Source organism: Neopsephotus bourkii, unplaced genomic scaffold (assembly GCF_033783945.1).
Source record: "Neopsephotus bourkii isolate Nb327-2 ecotype Australia unplaced genomic scaffold, CSIRO-AGI_Nbou_v1 NB_1556, whole genome shotgun sequence".
NCBI classification, from domain to species: domain Eukaryota; kingdom Metazoa; phylum Chordata; class Aves; order Psittaciformes; family Psittacidae; genus Neopsephotus; species Neopsephotus bourkii.
The window spans coordinates 1-18,699 of NW_026902032.1; the positions used below are offsets into that span (position 1 = coordinate 1).

Below are 18,699 nucleotides of genomic sequence, written 5' to 3' on the forward strand. Positions count from 1 at the left end.
GGTGAGGCTGACCGGTCTATAGTTACCCGGGTCCTCCTTCTTGCCCTTTTTGAAGACAGGAGTGACATTTGCTTTCCTCCAGTCCTCAGGCACCTCTCCCGTTTCCCAAGACTTGGTAAAGATGATGGAGAGTGGTCTAGCAATGACCTCCTCCAGTTCCCTCAGCACCCGCGGGTGCATCCCATCTGGACCCATGGATTTATGGATGTCCAGATTGCTCAACTGGTCTCTAACCCATTCCTCATCAACTAAGGCATACCGCTCCGTTGACGTGTGTTCATCTGAGGTCTCAGAGGTACAGGGCTCTTCAGGACTGCCTCCGGCAGTGTAGATAGAGACAAAGAAGGCATTTAGTAACTCTGCCATCTCTGTATCTTCTGTCACCAGGGCACCCATCCCGTTCATCAGCGGGCCTACATTGCCTCTGGTGTTAGTTTTATCTGCCATGTATTTGAAAAAGCTCTTTCTGCTGTCCTTGACCCCTCTCGCCAGCTTTAATTCCAAGGAGGCCTTAGTCATCCTAGCTGCTTTCCTACATCCTCTAGCAGCAGCCTTATATTCCTCCCAAGTGGCCAGCCCTTCCTTCCATGACCTGTAAACTCTCCTCTTCCACTTGACCATACCCAGCAATTCCCTATTTAGCCACGCATGTCTCCTGACCCTCTTCCTTGACTTCCTACGTGTCGGAATGCTCTGATCTTGAGCTCAGAAAAAGCAGTCCTTGAACATCAACCATCTTGGGCCCCTTTACCTTCAAGCAGCCTAGTCCATGCGATTTCCCCTAGCAATTGCTTGAAGAGGCCAAAGTTTTCCCTGCTAAAGTCCAGGGTTGCAATTCTACTTGCTATTCTACTGGCCCTACCACACAAGATCCTGAATTCCACCATCTCATGGTCGCTGCAACCAAGGCAGCCCTCAACCTTCACTGCTTCGACCAGACTCTCTTTGTTAGTGAGGATGAGATTGAGCAGAGCTCCTCTCCTGGTTGGCTCATCCACCATTTGCATGAGGAAGTTATCATCCATACACTGGAGGAACCTCCTGGACTGTGGATGGGTTGCTGAGTAGTCCTTCCAGCAAACATCAGGGAAGTTAAAATCCCCTACAACGACCACGGCCTGTGACTGTGAGGCCGCTCTCAGCTGCCTGTAGAAGGCCTCGTCAACTTCCTCACCCTGATCCGGTGGCCTGTAACAGATCCCCACAACAGTATCGCCCCTGCCAGCCTGTCCCTTAATTCTCACCCACAGACTTTCAACTCGCTCATCATCTGTCCCCGGACAGAACTCAACGCATTGTAGCTGCTCTCGCACATAAAGAGCAACCCCACCACCCCGCCTGGCTGGCCTATCTTTCCTGAAAAGGACATAGCCCTCCATGACTATATTCCAGTCATGTGAGCTGTCCCACCACGTCTCTGTAATTGCCACCAGATCATAATCTCCTGACTTAACACAGGTTTCTACCTCCTCCTGCTTATTTCCCATGCTGCGCGCATTGGTGTACAGACATTTCAGGGAGCGAGCTGAGCACACCGATTTCACCCTAGGATTACAGGAGGCCTCCCAGTCTTCATCAGTTCCAGAGCGCTGTCCCACTGAGGCAAGCCCAGCTACAACCCCATCCCTCTTCGAATCTAGTTTAAAGCTCTCCAAATGAGCCCTGCTGATTCTTGCCCCAGCATCCTTTTGCCTCTGTGTGATAAACCTTTCCCACATGCCATTGTCCAGACCGGTGCCCTATAAAACCAGCCGTTATCAAAGAATCCAAAGCCCTGACTGCAGCACCAGCCTTGAAGCCAATCGTTTATGGACTGAATTTTCCCATTCAGTCCCACATCATCAGTGGAAGATGGAAGGAGTGAGAAGAAGATCACTTGAGCCCCAGAGTCTTTCACCATCCGCCCCAAGGCCCTGTAGTCTTTCTTCATCCCCCTCAGACTGCGAGAATCAGCTTCCCCCTCACCCGTCTGGAAGACCAGCAGCGGGTAGTAGTCTGTTGGGTGCACCAGGTTGGGGAGCACCCTGGTGATATCCCTGATCCGGGCTCCAGGCAGACTACACACTTCCCTATGATGAGGGTCAACTCTGCATATCGGGCCCTCTGTTCCTTTCAGAACGGAATCACCCACTACAATGACCCTTCTTTCTTTCTTATCAGAGGCAGTCTTGAGGTGTGAAACCAACACACGTGTACCAACACATGTTTCAGCTATTAACAAAAGGCGTCCCACTGTTCGAGAAAGGAGATACAAGAGGTATACGCCACGGTCTACCCTATGGTTTTACCTGCGGGATCACGGAGAAGACATGACAAAGTGGGATGGAAAACTTACTTCAGTTTTGGAGGAATGGGTGAGTGAATTGAAAAGAGGAACAAAGGCCAAGACTGATCGTCCCATGAGAGCTACGGCTTCAGTCTCTGGTGAGCAGTTTCCCAGGTGGAGTGGAAGAGCTGATTTTACTCCAGCTCCTGTGATAAAGAGGAATAATCCCTTTCAACATGACTTAAGCGTCCAATCCTGTGATGACTATTAGAGGGGCCCTGCCTCCATTCAGGTGGAGGTAGGGGACAACCGGATTTACTGGACTGTGTGGATCAGATGGCCTGGCACATCAGTCCCGCAGAAGTATAAGGCTCTAGTAGATACCGGTGCGCAGTGTACCCTGATGCCATCAAGCTGTCAAGGGGTGGAACCCATCTATATTTCTGGAGTGACAGGAGGATCCCAAGAGTTGACTGTATTGGAGGCTGAAATCAGCCTGACTGGGAGAGAATAGCAAAAGCACCCTATTGTGACTGGCCCAGAGCCTCCATGCATCCTTGGCATAGACTACCTCAAGACAGGGTACTTCAAAGACCCAAAAGGGTACTGATGGGCTTTTGGTATTGCTGCTTTGGAGACTGAGGAAATTGAGCAGCTGTCCACCTTGCCTGGTCTCTCAGAGGATCCTTCTGTTGTGGGGCTGCTGAAAGTCGAAGAACAACAAGTGCCAATTGCAACCACAACAGTGCACCGGCGGCAATATCGCACCAACCGAGACTCCCTGATTCCTATCCATCAGCTGATCCATAGACTGGAGAGTCAGGGAGTGATCAGCAGGACCCGCTCGCCCTTTAATAGCCCCATATGGCCAGTGTGAAAGTCTAACGGAGAGTGGAGACTAACAATAGACTATTGTGGCCTGAATGAAGTCACACCACCATTGAGTGCTGCCGTACCGGACATGCTAGAACTTCAGTATGAACTGGAGTCAAAGGCAGCCAAGTGGTATGCCACGATTGATATTGCCAATGCGTTTTTCTCAATTCCTTTGGCAACAGAGTGCAGGCCACAGTTTGCTTTTACTTGGAGGGGTGTCCAGTTCACTTGGAACCGACTGCCCCAGGGCTGGAAACATAGCCCTACCATTTGCCATGGACTGATCCAGACTGCACTGGAACAGGGGCAAGCCCCAGAACACCTGCAATACATTGATGACATTATACTGTGGGGTGATACAGCAGAAGAAGTCTTTGAGAAAGGGAGGAAAATAATCCAAATCCTGCTGAAAGCCGGTTTTGCCATAAAATGAAGTAAGGTCAAGGGACCTTGCACAGGAGATTCAATTTCTGGGAATAAAATGGCAAGATGGACGTAGACAGATCCCCACAGATGTAATAAACAAGATAACAGCAATGTGTCCACCAACTAATAAGAAAGAAACACAAGCTTTCTTGGGTGCAGTGGGGTTCTGGAGACTGCACATCCCAAATTACAGTTTGATTGTAAGCCCTCTCTATTATGTGACCCGTAAGAAGAATGATTTTAAATGGGGACCTGAGCAACAACAAGCCTTTGAGCAAATTAAACGCGAGATAGTTCATGCAGTGGCCCTTGGACCAGTTCGGACTGGGCCAGATGTAAAAAATGTATTGTACACCACAGCTGGGGAGAATGGCCCTACCTGGAGCCTCTGGCAGAAAGCTCCAGGAGAGACTTGAGGTTGACCCCTTGGTTTTTGGAGTCGGGGATACAAAGGATCCGAGGCAAGCTATACCTCAACTGAGAAAGAGATACTGGCAGCCTATGAAGGTGTTCGAGCTGCTTCAGAAGTGACTGGCACCGAGGCACAGCTCCTCCTGGCACCCCAGTTGCCCGTGCTAGGCTGGATGTTCAAAGGCAGGGTCTCCTCTACGCATCATGCAACTGATGCTACATGGAGCAAATGGGCTGCACTAATTACACAATGAGCTCGAATAGGAAATCCCAGTCATCCAGGCATTCTAGAAGTCATCATGGACTGGCCAGAGGGCAAAGATTTCGGAATGTCAGCAGAGGAGGAGGTGATGCATGCTGAAGAGGCCCCACCATATAATCAGCTGTCAGAAAGTGAAAAGCAGTATGCCTTGTTTACTAATGGGTCCTGCCGTATTGTGGGAAAACATCGGAGAAGGAAGGCAGCTGTATGGAATCCTCGATGACAAGTTGCAGAAACTGCTGAAGGAGAGGGTGTATCGAGTCAGTTTGCTGAGGTGAAAGCCATCCAGCTGGCCCTGGACATTGCTGAACGAGAAAAGTGGCCAGTACTTTATGTCTCTACTGACTCATGGATGGTGGCAAATGCCCTGTGGGGGTGGTTGCAGCCATGGAAGCAGAGCAACTGGCAACGTAGAGGTAAACCTATCTGGGCTGCTGCACTGTGGAAAGATATTGCTGCCTAGGTGCAGAACCTGGTGGTGAAGGTACGTCATGTAGATGCCCATGTACCCAAGAGTCGGGCCACTGAGGAACACCAGAACAACCAACAAGTGGATAAAGCTGCTAAGATTGAAGTGGCTCAGATGGACTTGGATTGGCAACATAAAAGTGAATTATTTTTGGCCCGGTGGGCCCATGACACTTCAGGCCATCAGGGCACAGATGCAACATATAGATGGGCCCATGATTGAGGGGTGGATTTAACAATGGACACTATTGCCCAGGTTATTCATGAGTGTGAAACATGTGCTGCCATTAAACAAGCCAAACGGTTAAAACCTCTTTGGTATGGAGGACGATGGCTGAAGTATAAATATGGGGAGGCCTGGCAGATTGATTATATCACACTGCCACCAACCCACCAAGGTAAGCGCCATGTGCTTACCATGGTGGAAGCAACCACCGGATGGCTGGAAACGTACACTGTGCCCCGCGCCACTGCCTGGAACACTATCCTGGGCCTTGAGGAACAGATTTTGTGGCGACACGGCACCCCAGAGAGAATTGAGTCAGACAATGGGACTCATTTCCGGAATAACCTTATAGACACTTGGGCCAAAGAGCATGGCATTGAGTGGGTATATCACATCCCCTAACATGCACCAGCCGCTGGGAAAATCGAAAGGTACAATGGGCTGTTAAAAACTACACTGAGAGCAATGGGTGGGGGAAATTTCAAGCATTGGGATACACACTTACAAAAGGCCACCTGGTTGGTCAACACCAGAGGATCTGCCAACAGAGCTGGCCCAGCCCAATCGGAACTTTTACATATTGTAGAGGGGGACAAAGTTCCTGTGGTGCATATGAAGAATTTGCTGGGGAAGACAGTCTGGGTTATTCCTGCTTCAAGTAAAGGCAAACCCACTCGTGGGATTGCTTTTGCTCAGGGACCTGGATACACTTGGTGGGTAATGCGGGATGATGGGGAAGTCCGATGTGTACCTCAAGGGGATTTAATTTTAGGGGAAAACAGCCAATGAGGTTAACTGTATGTTGTTGCCTGCTGTGTAATAATTTAATAGCCCATCAACCAGATGTCTTCAGGCCACCAGCGACTAGCCCTGACTTCCCTTCAACCATCATCCCAACAGAGAGCGAACTTTGACAGAACCAGACAAGTTCTACAGTAAGGGAATGATCAGCATCAGCAGGCAACGACCCAATACTGCACACGGCCTCTCCTGTTCTGAAAGACTGTTACAAGAGATGGAGCCTGACATCATGGACCAGATGGACTCAGCAGCTTTATAGGGACTAGTCTTTGCACTAAGATAGAAGTGCACTGAGATCAGAGTGATGGTATATTGAAAATGTAGGATCTGAGCATGACGTGAATGGTATGGAATAAGGGGTGGATAATGTCCTGGGTTTAGCAGCAGCAGTCATTTTTTCTCCTTCTTGGTAGCTGGTGCAGTGCTGTGTTTTGACTTTCAGGCTGGGAACAAAGCTGATAAAAATGATGTTTTGGTTTGGCCAAGGACTTTGTGAGTCTCATGCTCTGCCAGGGAGGAGGGGAAGCCGGGAGGAAGCAGAGACAGGACACCTGACCCAAACTGACCAAAGAGGTATTCCATACCACAGCACGTCATGCCCAGGGGGGAACTGGGAGGTACCCGGAAGGACAGGGGGTCGGCCGGGTCGGACTGGTGGTTCGGCGCGTGGTATTGTACTCCTTTCCCTTGCTATTTTCTCTTATCATTGTTGTCGTTGGTGGTAGCAGTGGTGATTCGTATTGTACATTAGTTGTTAGACTGTTCTTATCTCAGCCCGTGGGAGTTGCATTCCTTCGATTCTCCTCCCCATCCCTCTGGGAGTGGGGAAGGGCGGGGGGGGGGCAGCCCCTGGGGAAGGAGGGGGGACGGACTAACGTGGGCCTCGATTGCTTCCAGCCTGGCACCACTCACTGGGAGTAAGTGCACAAGCTGTCTTGGTTGGGGTTAAACCACGACAGGCCCAAAACTGAACACAAGTGTCATGTACTATTCCCAAGTCCTGCTGGCCATCCTATTTCTGATAGAAGCTTTTGTATGTTTATACATAAAAGAAGACACATCTCAATTACCCACCTTGGATACTGGACCTATCCTCCGTTTTGGTGGTTTTATCTTTTTCTGCTGGGTTTGATGGGCAGTGACTGCTTGGTTATCCATAGATATAGTGGGGAGCTGTGACATTTTGCCAACAGCTGTAGATTTGTCTGCTGGTGTTGGCTCTCGGAGTTTTATCTGGGAGGAGGACTCCAGCCCAGAAGGAACAGGAACAGCCTGTGTTTGTTGTTGCTGTCGCTGGGTCAGCTGGCTTAGAACTGGGGATGGTTCAGGCTGGGATTTAAAGTCTGGTCAGCATTAAGAAAAAATAAACATCAAAGTTAAAGCATTAAACTCTGCTCTTCATGATTTGACTCTTTATGAAATAACCTGGGTGACTTGACACACTCAACAGCTATGATTTTATAGAGTGTGCAAGTTCTTTCAGACATCACAAGTTTCACATTGTATATTACCACTGCAATGCGCAAGCTGCACCTCACCTAAAAAATCCACTGTGCAGGCTGGAAGGGCTTACTCTCACTTGTCTGTAACTGACAGGCGAGGGTCAAAAAGGTAGATGACAAGGTGCATGGGAAGCTGCAGATCCAACCTTGCATGTGGGTGGACCAGCGCATGGGTAGCTCGAGATGGCGCAGGAGATGACAGTCCTGGTCAGACACTTCCTGATTGCCTAAGCACCCTTTTTTCCAACCAGATTTGCCTATTTCACATGCCCTTGGTCATTGTGCTTGTAGTAAGAGTAGTTAAAGCCCTTCCCAAATCTTCGCTCGCAAAGCCAAGCCATCAATAATGCCAACATTTTATATTCTCTACTTTAAACAAACAGCTGTGGGCTGGTTTTTTTTGTGTGCTTTTTTGGGCTGAGCTATTTGTGTAGGTTTGCTTTTTTTTTATTATTTTTCAAAAATATGAAAACAAACCTATCTATACAGTCACACAATATTATCAAACATTAGGCCTCAAAAATCAGATTAATCAAACACTGCGAGTCTCACTGTAATTAACTGCTGATAAATTGTGATTATTTACAAGGGGTCTGGAGTTGCAATTTATGGGTATTATGAGTTAGGATTTCCTACCCCTACAATGGAGATTTTCAACACAAATAGGAAGTCATCTACCATCTCAGTCTAGCTGAAAGTCAAGAGACACTGGACACTGCTGAAAGCCAGGCAGTGGATCAGAGCACTAGCCAACAACCGTAAGAGGTCCACAGCATGTGCAATATGAAAGTTTTTAGTTTATTCAGATGGTAAAGTCCATTAGAAATCGGCTTAAAATGTACATAAACTTTTCTTTTTTTTTTTTTCCCAGAATTGCTGTGTATAAAAGATTATAACTGCTACCAAATTGGCTGCTTATCTATCTGGAAGCATACACACGAGAGATACAAAAGCTATCACACTTCCCAATGAAAATGCTACCAGAAACTACACTGAAAAATCCAAGTTTGTAATTTTCACTGTTTTTACTAATTTTATTCAATTAAATTAAAAATCCATGCAATTATGAATAGACAAAATGGGTAACCTGCACTATTCTCAGCACGCAGACTTCACACTAGGGAAAGAACACTGAGATGTGATCCACATTATGAAGAAATTATATAGTACTCATTCAAAATTCATGTAATGGTAAGAAGAGAAAAACTGGGGGAAAAAAGACAAAATGTGGTACAACCTTATACTCATCTGGAAGCAGCATAGCCACAATGAAAATAAGTATTTTCCAACATTTGTTGAGAAACAAAGTCACATCAAAGTTCCACTTAAATATTCAATCATATTAAATCAAAGATGTCATTACAGAAAGGCTCAACAACTTCTAAAGATGAAATGGCATTTATAGATAGATTTAAGCCTATCAAAACTTAGTTTGTGATATACTCACAGTGTCTATTACCAGCAAGTAAGTGTAACTCCTACTATGTTGTAACCAGTTATATTATTTGGATTATATTTTTTAGAAAAACCTTTTAATTTAAGGCCATTTTAAACTGTCACTGACATTAAGAAACCTTACATGCTAAGAGAGAGAAAAAAGAGAGAGAAAACTATGTCACAACACTTACCAAACTGACTAAGGACTGAGGACTGAGTAACGGGTGGTTTTAGATCCCAGGATGATATGGTAGTTGTGGTGGTGGTAGAGCTACTATTGTTTTCTTGAGAGGTAAACTGACCCAATGCTGGAGATTTTAATTGGTCCAAGGTTTGGGATCCAGTAGAGTTTGCCAATTTAGAGGATCTGAGTTCTCCAAAGCCAGAACAAACAACTGCAGACTGCCAAAAGAGAAAAAAAAGAAGAGGTGAAGGAGTGAAGTGTTCAATAAATAATTTGAACATAACCATAGGGGATCAATGCCTACAGCTGCAATCTGGCAGCAACCAAAACCTCTTTATTCCTAGATTACAAATAAAGGAACAATGAAACATTCAGCAGTTGTAGCATATGTCCAGATCCTTTCTGGTTATCACTGCACAATGGTAAAACCCACAGGTTGAGAAAAGAACAGTTTAACAAAATTAAAGTACAATATTTTACTAATACTAAAGGGAAAAAAGGAAAAAGAAAAAAAAAACAAAAACAAACAAACAACCCCCCCCCAAAAAACCCCAAACAAACAAGAAAACAAAACAGCAAAAAAAAACCATGAAAACAAAACAGCAAACCAAAAATCCAACAGTGATGCATAATACAGTTGCTCCCCACCTGCTGACTGATACCCAGGCCAACCCAAGCAGCAATTTGGGCCTTCCAGGTAACTCCCCTCAGTTTATATACTGGGTATGACATGCTGTGGTATGGAATACCCCTTTGGTTAGTTTGGGTCAGGTGCCCTGTCTCTGCTTCCTCACGGCTTCTTGTGCCCCTCCTCACTGGCAGAGCATGAGAGGCTGAAATGCCCTCAGTCAAGAATAACTAAAACATTGGTGTGTTATCATCATTGTTCTCAGACTAAAGCCAAAACACAGCACTGCACCAGATACTCGGAAGAAATTAACTCTATCCCAGCCAAAACCAGGACACAACAATACAACTTCCACCACTGACTGCAACAATACTGATACACTTTAATCCATGCATCCCAAAATAGCATGTATTTACTAATAGTTGAACTGATTTTCAGAGAATACATGCAAATGACCTATTTCAAGCCCTCACAACTGACTTGGAAATAAACAGGTTTCCACAAAAAGCAGTCAGATAAGTGCTAGGAAATAACACACTGCAGTTTTCTAGCATAGAAGTATTCAGTATAAACAAGCAATTTCATCATTTCAGCATGCAGTAAACACATCTGCTCTCTACTCAAAAATTAACACAAGTACTTCGTGGAAACCAAGAAACAACTACTTCGCAAAGCCAGAAAAAAAGTAATCTTCTTTTATGTGTGAATGTAAGGAATGGAATTAATAATTCACTGCAACCTGAATTTTATAAATACTGAATCATCTCATAAATGATCACTACTGGAAAATCTGTTTAACCTGAAATATTTACTCATGAAGAATATTTAGAAAGCATAAGATAATTTTACCAGACTTTGAGGAGAATAAGAGTTTACAGCACTGGCGATGCCAGTTCCTGATGCCATCTGGGTGCTGTGCTGTGAATTTGTGAAGACTAGGGCTTGGCCAAAGGTCTGATGTTGTGAAGCCTCAAATGAGTTGCCTTCTGTCTCTTGGATAGAGGTCACAGGCTTTTGAATCACTGTTACCAAATCAATGCTATAAGAAAAAGCAAAGTTTGGCTGGAGTAAACTTGATGATTAGGCTGCACTGAAATTGAAGAAAGCACTAACAGTACTAAAGCTGCCATACCAGCAACAGAATTATTACTAAGTCTTTTCAAATGTTGCTTGTCTGCCATACAAAAAGAAGTAAAATAGAGGTTTTTGCCAGAAAGTAAAATTCTGCTAGCCAAAACCTTCCACTACAGTTAAAATATAAATTTTCTTTGCTCTCTTTTCAAACATTATCAAATTTGTAACATTATTATCACATAAATAATCTATAAGATTAATATAACCAAGTAACCAGAGACACATAAATATCATGTAATGATTTATGTTGGAAGGAACCTTAAAGCTCATCTATAGTTCCAATCCCCTGTCATGAGCAGGAAAACTTCCCAATAGACCAGGTTGCTCAAAGCCCCATTCATCCTGGCCTTGAACACTTCCAGGCAGCCACAGCTTCTCTGGGCAAACTGTGCCAGTACCTCACCAGCCTCATAGTAAAGAAATTCTTCCTTGTTATCTCATCTAAATCTTCCCTCTTTCAGCTTAAAGCCATTCCCCCTTGTCCTCTCACTACATGCTCTAGCAAAAACTCCCTCTCCAGAATTCCTGTAGGCCCCCTTTAAGGTACTGGAAGGCTGATCTAAGGGCTTCCCCTGAGCCTTCTCTAGTTAAACAATCCCAGCTCTCTGAGCCTATCTTCATAGAAGGTGCTCCAGCCCTCTGATCATCTTCATGGCCCTCCTTGGGACTCACCCCAAGAGCTTCACATCCCTCTTGTTGCCTCCAGAGCTGGATGAAGTACTCCAGGTGAAGTCTCACCAGAGCAGAGTAGAGGAACAGGACCACCTCTTTAGGCCTGCTGGTCATGCTCCTTTTCATGGAGCCCAGCATATGGTTGGCTTTCTGGGCTGCAAGTACACACTGTCAGCTCACGTTGAGCTTCTCATCAATCAACATCCCCAAGTCCTTCGCCTCAGGGCTGCTCCCAATCCTGTGTCTGCCCAGCCTGTAGTCCTGCTTGGGTTTGTGCTGACCCTAGTGCAGGACCTTGCATTTGGCCTTACTGAACTTCATGAGTTTTCACTGGCCCACCTCTCAAGCCTGTCAAGGTCCCTGCACATGGCATCCCTTACCTCCAGCACGGGATCTAAGTCCTACCTCTGTATAGGGTGGGTACGAATAAAGCCACACATGCACCAATCGAGTGAATGTGTGATCACATGAAAGTCACAAAAGCAGCAGAAATAAAAGCTAAGTTTCTCAGATGGTAGGCACATATCCAAAATTAATCTACCACACATAGGTGATCAGGATGAGAAACATTAATTATCTTATATTTAGAATGAATTGCTAACCACTAGCATAGGTTTATCTAAGGAAAACCAAAGCATTCAGACAATAAACCTACTCCAAAAACTCTGACTTCAGTTTATCCTAAATATACTTCAGGTTTCTGCTGAAGACCTGCTTCCATCACTTTCATTGGCATAGAAACCTTAATGCCTAAACATTTCTTATCTTGGCACATAAGAAAAAATATAATAATCACAAAAAGAACCACAAAACAACACACATAGCAAAAACAACCAAACCAACCAAAAAAAGCAGCACATTCATACCAAAAACCAAAACATCAGAATTTGATTCTTCTACAGTATTGTGGTTTAGACCCAGCTGGTAACTCAGCACTATGCAGCCGTTAGTTCTTACCATATACACACCCTCAAGTGGGATAGGGAGGACAATCTAAACAATGTAAACCCCATGGGTTGAGGCAGGAACACTTTAATAACTAAAATACAATATAATACTAATAATAATGATAAGGGCAATAACAACGGAAGAGAATAAAAAACTAAAAGGGAAAAAACCAATCAACCCAAGTGATGCACAATACAAGTGCTTACTACCCAACGACTGATACCCAGCCCAACCCAAGCAGTGATCTGGGCCTTCCAGGTGGCTCCAACCGGATTATATAGTGGGCATGATGTGCTGCGGTATGGAATACCTCTTTGGCTAGTTTTGGTCAGGTGTCCTGTCTCTGCTCCCTCCTGGCTTCCCATGCCCCTCCTCACTGGCAGAGCATGAGAAACTGAAAAGACCTTGATCAGGGTAAGCATTATTTAGCAACAACTAAAAAAGTAGAATGCTATGAATATTGTTTTCAGACTAAAGCCAAAACACAGCACTACACCAGCTACTAAGAAGGAAAAAAATAACTGTTAGAGCTGAATAGCAAGTAGAATCGCAACCCTGGACTTTAGCAGGGAAAACTTTGGCCTCTTCAAGCAATTGCTAGGGGAAATCCCATGGGCTAGGCTGCTTGAAGGTAAAGGGGCCCAAGATAGTTGGTTGACGTTCAAGGACTGCTTTTTCCGAGCTCAGGATCAGAGCATCCCGACACGTAGGAAGTCAAGGAAGAGGGTCAGGAGACCTGCGTGGCTAAACAGGGAATTGCTGGGTATGCTGAAGTGGAAGAGAAGAGTTTACAGGTCATGGAAGGAAGGGCTGGCCACTTGGGAAGAATATAAGGCTGCTGCTAGAGGATGTAGGAAAGCTGCTAGGATGACTAAGGCCTCCTTGGAATTAAAGCTGGCGAGAGGGGTCAAGGACAGCAGAAAGAGCTTTTTCAAATACATGGCAGATAAAACTAACACCAGAGGCAATGTAGGCCCGCTGATGAACGGGATGGGTGCCCTGGTGACAGAAGATACAGAGATGGCAGAGTTACTTAATGCCTTCTTTGTCTCTGTCTACTCTGCTGGAGGCAGTCCTGAAGAGCCCTGTACCACTGAGACCTCAGATGGAGATAGGTCAATGGAGCGGTCTGCCTTAGTCAATGAGGAATGGGTTAAAGACCAGTTGAGCAATCTAGACATCCATAAATCCATGGGTCCAGATGGGATGCACCCGCGGGTGCTGAGGGAACTGGCTGAGGTCATTGCTAGACCGCTCTCCATCATCTTTACCAAGTCTTGGGAAACGGGAGAGGTGCCTGAGGACTGGAGGAAAGCAAATGTCACTCCTGTCTTCAAAAAGGGCAAGAAGGAGGACCCGGGTAACTATAGACCGGTTAGCCTCACCTCCATTCCTGGGAAAGTGATGGAACACCTTATCCTTGGTGCCATCTTAAGGCATATCAAGGATAAGAGGGTTATGAGGGGCAGTCAACATGGCTTCACCAAGGGGAAGTCATGCTTGACCAATCTCATAGCCTTTTATGAGGAAATAACAGGGTGGATGGATAATGGCAGAGCGGTGGATGTGGTCTACCTTGACTTCAGCAAAGCGTTTGACACGGTCTCCCACAGCATCCTTGCGGCTAAATTGAGGAAGTGTGGTCTGGATGATCGGGTAGTGAGGTGGACTGTGAACTGGCTGAAGGAGAGAAGGCAGAGAGTTGTAGTCTATGGGGCGGAGTCTAGTTGGAGGCCTGTATCTAGTGGAGTGCCTCAAGGGTCAGTACTGGGACCAGTATTATTTAATATATTCATCAATGATTTAGATGAGGGAATTGAGTGTACTATCAGCAAGTTTGCTGATGACACTAAGCTGGGAGGAGTGGCCGACACACCAGAAGGCTGTGCTGCCATCCAGAGAGACCTGGACAGGCTGGAGAGTTGGGCGGGGAATAACTTGATGAAATATAACAAGGGAAAGTGTAGAGTCCTGCATCTGGGCAGGAACAACCCCAGGTTCCAGTATAGGCTGGGGAACGACCTGTTAGAGAGCAGTGTAGGGGAGAGGGACCTGGGGGTCCTGGTGGACGACAGGGTGACCATGAGCCGACACTGTGCCCTTGTGGCCAAGGCCAATGGCATCCTGGGGTGTATTAGAAGGGGGGTGGTTAGTAGGTCGAGAGAGGTCCTCCTTCCCCTCTACTCAGCCCTGGTGAGACCTCATCTGGAATATTGTGTCCAGTTCTGGGCCCCTCAGTTTAAGAAGGACAGGGACCTGCTGGAGAGAGTCCAGCGCAGGGCAACTAAGATGATTAAGGGAGTGGAGCATCTCCCTTATGAGGAAAGACTGAGGGAGCTGGGTCTCTATAGTTTGGAGAAGAGGAGATTGAGGGGTGACCTTATTAGTGTATATAAATATATAAAGGGGGAGTGTCACGAGGATGGAGCCAGGCTCTTCTCAGTGGCAAACAATGATAGGACAAGGGGAAATGGGTACAAATTGGAACACAAGAGGTTCCACTTAAACCTGAGAAGAAACTTCTTCTCAGTGAGGGTGACGGAACACTGGAACAGGCTGCCCAGGGAGGTTGTGGAATCTCCTTCTTTGGAGACATTCAAAACCCGCCTGGACACGTTCCTGTGTAAACTTATCTAGGTGTTCCTGCTCCGGCAGGGGGATTGGACTAGATGATCTTTTGAGGTCCCTTCCAATCTCTAACATACTGTGTGATACTGTGAATCCAGGACAGTGTCCACCCCTCATTCCATACCATTCACACCATGCTCAGGTCCCATGTTTTTCAGTATGCCATCGCTTTTTTCTCTTGATATATATATATGTACACATACATACACACACACACAAAGAGACAGATATCATTCCTCAGTCCATGGACTACCCCTATAAAGTTTGTTGAGACCATTTAGTCCATGATGTAAAGCTTCATCTGTCGCAACTGTCCTTCAGAAGAGAAGAGATGGTGTGTGGTGTTGTATTGTTGCTGGCTAACATCACTGTTGAGCTTAGTTGGATTCATCAAAGCTCATTCCTTGTTGGGGTGATGATCAAAGGGAAGTTGGGTTCAGTCAATGGTGATCTGATGACAATACTGGGAGACTCATGCTGCTGCTGCTGGCTTTCCATGACTTTATTCTCTGTCGATGATCATGACAGCACATACATTATTTTCAAAACCCAGAGTGGCAGACATGGGCATTTAGCTGTTCTAGAAGTGCTACATAACAGTCAACAGCATATAATTGAGTTCATTGGCTGTTTTCCCCAAAATAAAATCCCCTTGAGGTACACACCAGACTTCACCATCTTCCCGCAAGGACACCCAAGTCCTTGAGCGAAAGCAATCCCACGAATGGATTACCTGAAGCAGGAATAACGCAGGCTCTCTTCCCCAGCAGAATCTTTATGTGCACCACAAGAAACTTTATCTTCCAATACAGTAAATAAAACTTCTGATTGGGCTGGGCCAGCACTGTTGGCAGATCCCCTAGTGTTGACTAACAAGGTGACTTTTGCGAAATGTGTATCCCAATGTTTGAAAGTCCCACCACCCATTGCTCTCAACATAGCTTTTAACAGCCCATTATACCACTCAATTTTCCCTATGGCTAATGCATGATAAGGGATGTGGCATACCCACTCGATGCCGTGTTCTTCTGCCTAAGCATCTATAAAGTTGTTCCAGAAATAATTCCCATTGTCTGACTCAGTTCTTTCTGGGGTGCTGTGTCATCGCAAGACTTGTTTCTCAAGGCCTAGGATAGTGTTCTTGGCATCGGCATGGGGCACAGCGTATGTGTCCAGCTTTGCTTTGGTGGGTCGGTGGGAGTGTGATACAGTCAATCTGCCAGACCTCCTCGTATTTGTACTTCAGCCATAGACCTCAATAACAGAGGATTTAACTGCTTGGCTTGCTTAATTGCAGCACGTTTCACATTCGCTGCATCTCTGCCTCATTGGCCTGAGGTGTCATGGGCCCACCAGGCTAAAAATAATTCACCCTTTTGTTGCCAATCTAAATCCATCTGAGCCACTTCAATCTTTGCAGCTTGATCCACCTGTTGGTTGTTCTGATGTTCCTCAGTGGCCCTACTCCTGGGGACTTGAGCATCTATGTGGTGTACCTGGGCAGCGATATCTTGTCACAGTGTGCTGTGCCCAGATGGGTTTACCTCTGCATTGCCAGGTGTTCTGCTTCCATTGCTGCAACCATCCCCACAGGGCATTTGCCACCATCCATGAGTCAGTATAAAGTACTGTCCACTTTTCTTGTTCAGCAATGTCCAAGGCCAGATGGATGGCTTTCACCTCAGCAAAACTGACTTGATTCACCCTCTCCTTCAGCAGTTTCTGCAACATGTCGTAGGGGACTCCAAACAGCTGCCTTCTATCTCCAATGCTTTCCCACACTACATCAGGACCCATCAGTAAACAAGCTATACGGCTTCTCACTTTCTGACAGTTTATTGAATGGTGGGGCCTCTTTAGCATGCATCACCTCGTCCTCTGGTGACATTCAAAAATCTTTGCCCTCTGGCCAGTCCACGATGACCTCTAGGATTCCTGGATAACTGGTATTACCTATTTGAGCTTGTGTGATTAGTACTGCCAACTTACTCCATGTAGCATCATAGCAGCTTTCCAGTATCTGAAGTGGGCCTATAAGGATGCAAGAAAAGGACTCTAGCAATAGGACAAAGGGTAATGGGTTTCAACTTAAACAGGGGAAGTTCAGGATAGATATAAGGGAAAAGTTCTTTACTACGAGGGTGGTGAGGCACTGGAACAGGTTGCCAAAAAGGGGTTAATGCTCCATCCCTGGCAGCCTTGAGTGACATGGTCTAGTGTGAGGTGTCCCTGCCCATGGCAGGGGGGTTGGTACTCGATGATCCTAAGGTCGAGTCCAACCAAAACCATTCTACAATTCTATGTGCAGAGGAGATCCTGCTTTTGAACATCCTACCCAGCACAGGCAACCAGGGTGCCAGCAGGAGCTGTGCTTCAGTACCAATCACTTCAGAAGCAGCTTGAATCTCTTCAGCTGAAAAAGAGATAATGGCAGTTTATGAAGCAGAGCTGACCTCAGATGCTCTGTATCCCTGACTCCAAAAGCTGAGGGGTCAACCTCAAGTCTCCCCTGGAACTTTCTGCCAGAGGCTTCAGGTAGGACCATTCTCCCTGGGTGTGGTGTCAAGCACTTATTTCACACCTTGCCCAGTCCTGACTAGTTCAAGGGTGACTGAACTCTCTAATTTAATTTGTTCAAAGGCTTGTTGTTGCTCAGGGTCATATAATGAAATGGTTTTACCAAGGGGAAGTCATGTTTGACCAACCTTATAGCCTTCTATGAGGAAGTAACTAGGTGGATGGATGATGGTAGAGCAGTAGATGTGGTTTTCCTTGATTTCAGTAGGGCATTTGATACTGTCTCCCACAGCATCCTCATAGATAAGCTAAAGAAGTGTGGGCTTGATGATCAGGTAGTGAGGTGGATCAAGAACTGGTTGAAGGGAAGAAGGCAGGGAGTTGTGGTCAATGGGGCAGAATCTAGCTGGAGGTCTGTGACTAGTGGAGTACCTCAGGGGTCGGTGCTGGGACCAGTGCTGTTTAGTATTTTCATCAACGACTTGGATGAGGGAACTGAGTGTACCCTCAGCAAGTTTGCTGATGATCCTAAACTGGGAGGAGTGGCTGACACACCAGAAGGCTGTGCTGCCATTCAGCGAGACCTGGATAGGCTGGAGAGTTGGGTGGGGAGAAACTTGATGAAATTCAACAAGGGCAAGTGTAGAGTCTTGTATCTGGGGAAGAACAACCCCATGTACCAGTACAGGTTGGGGGTTGACCTGCTGGAAAGTAGTGAAGGGGAAAGGGACCTGGGGGTCCTGGTGGATAGGAGGATGACCATGAGCCAGCAATGTGCCTTTGTGGCCAAGAAGGCCAATGGCATCCTAGGGTGTATTAGAAAGGGTGTGGTTAGTAGGTCAAGAGAGGTTCTCCTCCCCCTCTACTCTGCCTTGGTGAGGCCGCATCTGGAATATTGCATCCAGTTCTGGGCCCCTCAGTTCAAGAAGGACAGGGAATTGCTTGAAAGAGTCCAGCGCAGAGCCACAAAGATGATTAAGGGAGTGGAACATCTCCCTTATGAGGAGAGGCTGAGGGAGCTGGGTCTCTTTAGCTTGGAGGAGACTGAGGGGTGACCTCATCAATGTTTACAAATATGTAAAGGGTGAGTGTCAGGATGATGGAGCTAGGTTTTTTTCAGTGATGTCCAGTGATAGGACAAGGGGCAATGGGTGTAAACTGGAGCATAGGAGGTTCCACGTGAACATCAGGAAAAACTTCTTTACTGTGAGAGTGACAGAGCACTGGAACAGGTTGCCCAGGGGGGTTGTGGAGTCTCCTACGTTGGAGATATTCAAGGCCTGCCTGGACAAGTTCCTGTGTGATGTACTCTA

The 18,699-nt window shown here is 46.2% G+C and overlaps 1 protein-coding gene across 1 annotated transcript in view; it reads right to left on the reverse strand.

Annotated features, from left to right (window-relative positions):
* Positions 1–6,810: 6,810 nt before the first annotated feature.
* Positions 6,811–18,699, reverse strand: part of LOC133221790 (ubiquitin-associated protein 2-like) — a gene marked incomplete at its 3' end in the record, with an annotated part of 60,246 nt that continues 48,357 nt past the window's right edge. Inside the window, exons 9-11 of the mRNA XM_061370962.1 lie at positions 10,337–10,526; positions 8,867–9,077; positions 6,811–7,079 (exon numbers count right to left, since the gene is read on the reverse strand). Of these exons, the coding sequence (XP_061226946.1) occupies positions 6,811–7,079; positions 8,867–9,077; positions 10,337–10,526 (670 nt within the window). The remainder of the gene's footprint in view (positions 7,080–8,866; positions 9,078–10,336; positions 10,527–18,699) is intronic.